At 44.7% G+C, this 9052-nt stretch overlaps 1 protein-coding gene across 1 annotated transcript in view; it reads right to left on the reverse strand.

Annotated features, from left to right (window-relative positions):
• Positions 1-8465, reverse strand: part of WDR18 (WD repeat domain 18) — a 30987-nt gene extending 22522 nt beyond the window's left edge. Inside the window, exons 1-2 of the mRNA XM_036741483.1 lie at positions 8238-8465; positions 1021-1131 (exon numbers count right to left, since the gene is read on the reverse strand). Of these exons, the coding sequence (XP_036597378.1) occupies positions 1021-1131; positions 8238-8447 (321 nt within the window). The 5' untranslated portion in view covers positions 8448-8465. The remainder of the gene's footprint in view (positions 1-1020; positions 1132-8237) is intronic.
• Positions 8466-9052: the final 587 nt, after the last annotated feature.

Genomic DNA, 9052 nt, shown 5'->3' on the forward strand with positions numbered 1-9052 from the left:
CCTTCCTTGAAGGGGAACAGGGAAGATTACAGGTGGGCAACACCACCAAGAACGTCCAACTTTTCCCGTGCATTGATTGGTTTTACTGAACGATCGTCTCCTTCATTCTTTGTTCTAAGGGACGGCTGGTGTGTTGAGGTGGGGAATACTTTGGGAAATGCAGGTGATATAAAAACAAAATATATTAACACTTTTCTAAAAGCCTAATTTTCCCATGCTCCTATTAATGGACTATCAGGGAAGTAGTGTTAACAATAATTAAAAGAGAAATAGTTAACAAAAGTATTTTAGTAAATAGCCCAAGTGTTATATAATTAGGAAGATGAATTTGCTGCTCACCCGTGACAATGTTGCATATTATTTTGGGGCTCTCTCTTGTACTGTTATGTAGGCTCAAACTAAAAATTTGTCGTACATAACTTGTAGCTTTGAGCATAGATAACACTGTCTCTGTCTGTCTGTCTGTCTCTCTCTCTCTTATGGTAAAACCTACTATTCACAGATCCCAGATTACCAAATTGAATCCCAAGACCCAAGGCTAACCACGAGGCCCCAGAGGAGAAACAGCTGCATCTAGAGTTGGGAAGATTTGAGTTCTAATCTGGGCTCAAATACTTACTAGTTGGGTGACCCTCGCCAAATCACTTACCTTCTGTCTGCCTCAGTTTCCTCTATGAGGACAATAAGGGTACCCACCCCCCAGGGTTGTTGTCAAGATCAAGTAAAACAGTATTTGTAAAAAGCACTTAGCACAGAGCCTGGCACACAGCAGGCACTACATAAATGCTTACTCCGCGCCCCCCCCCCCCCCAAGAAGAAAGAACAAACCAAAGGGCCAGATTTCTGGACAACAGTGGAAAGGAGTGGAATCCTTAATTCCGGCCCGAGAAGATGGAGGACTCAAACTCTGAGTACCAACAGACAAGGCCGGATAATTCTGTCATTGAAAACAGTCTTGATCCAGCCTCGGGAGAGGATTCTGCTCCACAGCCAATGCCACCCAACCTAAGATCTACTCACCTCCCATAGGTATATGCTCTCCGCAATGCCCGCCAGGACGTAGAGGCCATTGGGAGCCGCGGTCAGACACGTCACCAGTCCGGGGCACACAATCTTCTGTTGAAGCTGATCCTGTGGGCAATACAACACAGACGGGGTTAGCACTGAGCTGATGGAGAGACTCACTTTCCTTTGCCTCTCCCTGAGTGACAAGGCCACGGTGTGCTTAGCAGAGTGAGCATTCACCACACCCCTCTTCGGATGAAAGAAGCTGTGAGAGGCCCCCTAGGTCAGGCTGCTCAAGGGCGGGGACAGGGACAGGGACATCTTAAGTGGAGGAAGTGAGGACAGCCCAAAGCCACAATTCCCATCTGTCAAGAAGATAGTAGCAGGACCTGGGTAGAATTGTCAGACACACTTCTCAGAGAATGTCTACTGGGTCTATACTTCTTGCAACAGAGAGGGAGGCAGAGTAGATATGCAGATGGTTACACCTGGAAGTCAGCAGGGATCTGGGTTAAATTTGGTCTCCAGAAATCACTTGCTGGCAGCTTTGAGCAAGTCACTTAAACTTGCTGGGTCTCAGCTTTTTCATCTATAAAACAGGAGTAGTAACACATGAATTAATGAATGAAAAAGCATTTATTAAGTGCTTACGGAGTGACAGGAGTTGCCTTGAGGATACAAATATAAGAAAAGCAGAGAGCTACAGAGGGGGTAGTGTCACTCCAGGCAAAGAGGTCAAAGGTCACCTCTTGGAGCAGAGCCCAGAGGGCAGCTGGTGTGGTTTGGAGATGGCTGGGGAATACTGTGCTTTGAAGACAGTGAGGGGCTTTTTTTTTGTTTTGTTTTGTGTTCTTTACAAATTGAAGGTCTGTGGCACCCTAGTGTCGGGCAAGTCTATTGGTACCACTTTTCCAACAGTATACACTCCCATCCTGTGTCGTCATCACATTTTGGTAACTCTCACAATATTTCAAATGTTTTGTTATAATGTCTGCGATCAGCAATCTTTAATGTTACTACTGTGATTGTTTTGGGGCCCCGTGTGTCCTGCTTGCTCCACTGACCAGCCATCCCCAGTTTGCCATCCCCCACAACCCTATTCTCTGAGACACGATAATATTGAAATCAGGCCAATTAATAACCTTACAATGGCCTCTAAGTGTTCAAGTGAAAGAAACAGTCAATCAGTGGGGCAAACTTCACTGTTATCTTATTTTAGGAAATTGCCACAGCCACCCCAGCCTTTAGCAGCCACCACCCTGATCAGTCAGTGGCCACCAACATCGAGGTGAGACCCTCCACCAGCACAAAGATCAGGACTTACTGAAGGCTCAGATGATAGCATTTTTTTTCTTTAGCAATAAAGTATTTTTTAAATTAAGGTATGTACATTGCTTTTTAGACTTAATAATATCGCACACTTAATAGACTACAGTATAGTGTAAACATAACTTTTATATGCAGTAGGAAACCAAAGAATTCATGGAACTCGCTTTATTGTGATATTCACTTTATTGCAGTGGAACACACAATTTCTCCAGGGTATGGCTGTAATACCTCACATGGCTATTCTAATGAAAACTGCAGGCATTTTATAAATCTGAGTTATTATGCAAAGATATATAAGAGCCTTAGATAATAGGAAAGGAATTCAAACATTTATTCAACACCTCTTTTGTAGAAGGTGCTGGGTATACAAATGGGGACACACATTAAAAACCTTCTTTTCAGTTCAACTGAAAGTATTAAGAAATAAATATTTTTCTAGTCTGCAGTCCTTTTCTATACTGTTTATAATGTAAGAACAAAAGGCCCAGAAACTGTGACTAGGTAAAGCCTTTTGTCTAATTAAGATCTTGGCCTTGCCCAACCCTAGAAGGGATGAAGTATTTATAACCCACTAAAGCAAAGTACCTGGATTACTATCACTCACCTGACACCATTCCCCCCCCATCATTGCCTTGGTGTGGGCAGAGGGACTTGAGTAGCCCAATGAAACTAGGAGCTATGCTCTGCAGGATTACCTGAGACAGACAGACAGGTCATAGTGAAGAAGTCTGACAAAAGGGGATCTTTTTAAAGGAAATGACAAACCATTCCAGTATCTGTCAAGAAAACCTCAGGGACAGTGCTAAAATGATAAGAGGTAACACTGGAAGATGAGCCACTTAGGTCTGAAGGTGTCCAACATGTTACTGGGGAAGAGCAGAGGACAACCATAAGTAGGGCCAGAAAGAAGGAAGCAGCTGGGCCAAAGCTGAAAGGAAGCTCAGCTGCAGATGCATTTGGTGGTGAAAGCAAAGTCCGATGCTGTAAAGATGAGTATTGCACAGGAACCTGGAATGTAAGATCCATGAGCCTTCAGGGTAAGCTGGATATGGTCAGACAGGAGATGGAAAGTTTAAACATCAACATCCTGGGTGTCACTGAACTTAAATGGATGGGAATAGGTGAATTTAACTAAGGTGATCACTATATATACACCACCATGGGTCCCTTAGAAGAAATGGAGTAGCCCTCATAATCGATAAAAAGGTGAGAATAGCAGTGCTGGGTGTAATCTCAAAAATGACAATGATTTCCGTTAGAATCCAAGACAAACCATTCAATATCACAATAATAAGTCTATGCTCCAACTACTGATGCCAAAGAGGCCAAAGTTGATCAGTTCTATGAAGACCTACATCTTCTAGAGGTAACACCCAAAAAACATGTCACATTCTTATAGGAGAATGGAATGTTGAAGAAGGAAATCAAAAGATCACTGGCATAATAGGCAAGTTTGGTCTTGGAGTACAAAATGAAGCAGGGCAAAAACTAATAAGAGTTTTGTCAGGATAACTCTCCGGTTACAGCAAATACTCTTTTTCAACAACCCAAAAGGTGAACTTACACATAGATATTACTAGATGGTCAATACAGAAATCAGACTGATTATATACTTTGCAGCCAAAGGTGGAGAAGCTCTATACAGTCAGTTAATACGAGACCTGGAGATGACTGTGGCTCAGATCGTGAGCTTCTTATTGCAAAATATAGACTTAAATTGATGAGAGTAAGGAAAGCCATCAGACTATATAGCTATGACCTAAGTAGCATTTCTTATGAATATGAAGTAGAAATGACGAATAGATTTAAAGGATTAGAACTGGTGGAGTGCCTGAAGAACTATGTACAAGTTTGCAATATTATATAGGAGGCAGCAACAAAAAACATTCCAAAGAAAAAGAAGAACAAGAAAGCAAAATGGCTGTCTGATGAGGCTTTACAAAAAGCTGAGGAAAGAAGGAAAGCAAAAGGTAAAGGAGAAAGGGAAAGATATCCAACTGAATGCAGAACTCCAGAGAATAGCAAGGAGAGATAAAGTATTCTTAAATGAGCAATGTAACGAAATTGGAAAAAAAAACAAAACCAAAACAACAGAATAGGAGAGACAAGAGATCTCTTCAAGAAAATCAGAGCTATCAAGGGAATGTTTCAAGAAAAAATGGGCATGATAAAGGACAAAAATGGCAAGGACTTAACAGAAGCAGAAGAGGAGGTGGGGAGAACACACAAAAGAACTATACAAGAAATATCTTGACATCACTGATAACCAGGATGGGGTGGTTACTGATCTAGAGCCAGATATCAAGGAGAATTAAATCAAGTGGGCCTTAAGAAGCATTGCTAACAATAAGGCTAGTGGAGGTGACAGAATTCCAGTGGAGCTATTTAAAATAAAGATGATGCGGTTAAAGTGCTCTGTCCAATATGCCAGCAAATTTGGAAAACTCAACAGTGGCCACTGGATTGGAAAGATCAGTTTACATTCCAACCCTAAGAAAGGGCAATGCCAAGGAACGTTCAAATTGCCAAAGTTATGCTTAAGCAAAGTTATGCTTAAGATTCTGCAAGTTGGCCTTCAGCAACATGTGAACTGAGAATTACCAAAAGTGCAGGCTGGTTTTCGAAGAAGCAGAGGAACTAGAGACCAAATTGCCAACGTTCACTGGATTATGAAAAAAGCAAGGGAGCTCCAGGAAAAAAAAGCTTCATTGACTACATTCAAGCTTTTGACTGTGTGGTTCACAACAAAACGTGGCAAATCCTCAAAGACATGGGAATATCAGATCATCTTACTTGTCTCCTGAAGAACCTGAATGCGAGCCAAGAAGCAACAGTTAGAGCCAAACATGGAACAACTGATTGGTTTAAGACTGGAAAAGGAGCATAATGAGGCTGTATATTATCACTTTATTTATTTAACTTATATGCAGAGTACATCATGCAAAATGCCAGGCCAGACAAATCAAAAGCCAGAATTAAGGTTGCTGGGAGAAATATCAACAATCTCAGATACACAGATGATACCACTCTGATGGCAGAAAGTGAAGAAGAATTAAGAAACCTCTTGATGAGATTGAAGGAGGAGAGCCTAAAAGCTGGCTTGAAGCTTAACATCACAAACTAAATTCTTGGTAACTGGTACCATCACTTCCTGGCAAACAGAGGGAAAAGAAATACTATGGCAAATCTGGACAACATACTAAAAAGCAGAGGCATCACCCTGTATAGTTAAAGCTACAGTTTTTCCAGTAGCAATGTATGTCTGTGAGAGTTGAACTATTAGGAAAGGTGAGTGCCACAGGATTGACGCTTTCAAATTATGGTGCGGGAGGAGACTTTTCAGAGTCCTTTGGACAGCAAAGAGATCAAATCAGTCAATACTGACACAGGCTACTCACTGGAAGGACCAATGCTGAAGCTAAAGCTGAAATACTCTGGCCACACAAGGAGAAGGCAGGACTCCTTGGAAAAGACCCTGATATTAGAAAATATTGAAGGCAAAAGGAAAAGGGGAGCGTAGAGGATGAGATGGATAGGCAGTGCCATGGAAACAACGAATATGAATGAACTTGGACAGACTTAGAGAGGTAGTGGTAGAGGTAGGTAGTTAGCACAGTGCCTCTTATTTGGAGGCAGAAGGGCCTGGCATGCGATGGTCCATGGGGTCACAAGAGACTACCAGACAGCACAACAACAAAGCCTCCTTGGCCGTGGGGGATAAGGGTATTGAAGACAGGGAAGAGCAACCTACAGGAGTGCATCAAAGAAGGAAATGAGTAGTTTTAAGAGCCCATTAAGTGACTATTGTTCTATTAAACGGTGTAGACCCCAAACTGACTTTTTCCTTGTTTAAGACTCCTACAAATGCCCAAAGGCAAGAGGTGATGCTACAAGTGGGCATTTTTCTCTCCAAAAGAACAATGCTTGAATTTAGAATAATGGTAATTAAAACCCTTCTAGCACTCTTCTGCTTAATATATTTATTTCAACAGGAGTATGATCATCTCTGTCCCCAAGTTTATAGTCTATTGGGAAGAGAGGGGAACTACAACATGGACACAGGGATAAGAAAGGGGTGTGATGGGAGAAAGGAAGTAATTTTTTTTAAGTGCCCTAGGAGAAATTTGAGAGAAACACTTTAAGAAGAGGAGCTAAGAGGAGGGAAGCAAACATTCTAGATGCAAAGGCAGGCTTTTATAAAAGTCCTATGTGCATGAAAATCACGAAGGTTAATTAGTATGAAATAAGGCTGGAAGAGTAGGTTGCAATCATGCTGGAGAAAGAACCTATTTTGTTCCCAGACCTGCACAAAAGACAGATTATTTTAAAGGAAGGAAGACTGGGAAAACCCAGAAGTAGAGAAACCAACTGGAGGTTTTACTACAATACAGTAAGACACTATATCCCAGCAGAATACTGCGACGGTTTGTTTGGTGGTTTTATTTTGGTCTCCACTTTCCCCAAAATTAGCAGAGTGCTTCTTATTTAATTAAAATGAATGCTAAAGTAAAAGGGTGCCCATAGGGGTGGAGACAAGAGATGCTGTCCTAGTAGAAGGGAGACTGCTTGGCTGAGGTGGGAGCTGGAATCATGAGGAGCTGTTTGGTCTTAACATGGAGAAAGAGGAAGAAACAGGGTGTAGCCTCCCCTTTGGTAAAGGAGTGAGGTGGGGGGAAGTAGAATCCCCAGCTGCCTTCAAACCTTAGCTCTAGTGCCCACCCTCCAGGAAGCCTCTCCAGACGTCCACCCCACTGCTAGCGCCTTCCTCCCAACTACCTTCTATCCACTTTGTATGTGTTCTGTGTTAAGTTTATATGCACACGCCCCTGTGCATGGTTAAATCTCTTCTACCTCAGTTACTGGTGCCTCATCCACAACGTTTTATATATTAATATATGTAATATATAAATAAAACCTATTTTATATTTTGTCTGAGAGGGAGCTTGGGGATAGTGCTTAATGCCAGAGCCTTCTCTCCGTAATTATCTCCAGTGTATCCTGTCCATATCTTGTCCTACATGGATGTTGTCTCCCTCATTAGACTGTGATCTCCTTGAAAGGAAGGACCATGTTTTTGCCTATCTTTGTATCCTCAACGTGTACCATGTGCACAAATGCCTGGCACATGGTAGGAGCTTAATAAATATTTAGTTATGGACTAATGAGTCACAGTTCTGTATCCCAGTATTTTGTACATAGGTGTACACACACACACACAGTGCCTCCTCCAGCTGAATGACTTCTCCCTTTTTGTGTTCTGTATCCCCAATGCCTGGAGCATAGTAAGTGCTTAATAAATGCTTATTGTTTGGCTGATGACCGGAAGACCCCTCAAAGGTGATCACGTCCAACACCCTCCTCGGAGCGGTTTAGAAACGGCCACCCAGGGGAGGGATAACGATTTACCCAAGGTCACCCGGCTGGTGGGAGGGGGCAGGGCCAGGGCTGGCACCCACGCCTTCCAGACTCTGGGTCCAGAGCTCTTTCTAGAGGATGAGAAAGGAGGGAATTTTGAGAAGAGGAGAGATCGGTTAGGCTAAAGAATGCAGGAGGAAGAGGAGGGCAGGGATGGGGAAACACATGGGGGAGGAGGAGCACGCACGAGGGGAGAGGAGAGACGCAACCAATGGGAGCCTCGGGTGGGCTCAGCCACGCCCCCTTCTCCCCTCCCCCTCCTTCTCTTACGGACGACCACGCGCTCTTCACCCCCGCCCCCACCACCCTCGGGGTAGCCCAGAAGCCAAGCTTTTGCCCCTTCTCCCCCCCCACCCCTCTGCCGCCCCTTCCCAAGGCGGCTGCGTGCGCCCGGCCGCCCAGACCGAACTTTTCTAGCCCACAGGGCCTCTCCCCTCCCCTCCCAGCGGCCGCTCTCGCGCTCTCCCGCCCCGCGCGCCTGCGCGAACCTTCCGCTGCAGCTCCCAGGCGCAGATGTAGTTCTTGCCGAGCTGTCCCGCCAGTAGGTGCTCGCCGTTGAGCAACGCGAGGCTGCGGGGCCCGGTCTGCCCGCCACGGTACGTGTGGAGGCTGGTGCCCGAGTGCAGCTCCCACACGGCGCAGTTCCACAGTTGGCCCGCCGAGTCCGTACACACCGCTACTTCCACGGGCGCCGCCATCTTTGCCTCCCGAACACTAGCCCCACCTCCCTGCCCGCGCTGCGCGGTGATTAGCCGAGAGCTAGCCCCGCCCCCTGCTCTGGTTGGGGCAGGGATGAGCGGGTAAGGGCTCAGCGCCCTCTGTAGGGCGGGAGGACCTAGCCACGCCGACTCGTTAGCGTCTGGCCCGCCCCACTCTCTAATGTGAGGCGGTCCACGTGGGAGGAAGCCTCTAGCTTTTATTAGCAGAGACCGCGAGCAAGTCCCTTAACTTCCCTGAGCCTCAGTTTCCTCATGCATAAAACGAGGGGGTTGAACTACCTAGCTTCCAAGATCCCTTCCAGCTTTCTAACCTCTGAGACTGTATCATATCTGAGTCACTGTTGGTTAGAAAGTTAGCCTTCATTTCACAAAAACTCGTCCTTCATTTTCTTGCTATGTAAATTTCCATAGTCAATTTCCAACTTGCAATCCAAGTAATTGTATTCCAGTCTCCAAGGTTCTATGTTCCAAGGTCCCTCCCAGCCCAGACATCGTGTGTTAAGTAGTGGTACGCTAGCAAATGTTTAACAACTGGGTCTCCGGTACCGCGTTTTAAAGTTTAATCCTCATTATTAAAATTTTCT

The sequence above is a fragment of the Trichosurus vulpecula genome, chromosome 1 (genome assembly GCF_011100635.1).
Source record: "Trichosurus vulpecula isolate mTriVul1 chromosome 1, mTriVul1.pri, whole genome shotgun sequence".
Lineage (NCBI taxonomy): Eukaryota > Metazoa > Chordata > Mammalia > Diprotodontia > Phalangeridae > Trichosurus > Trichosurus vulpecula.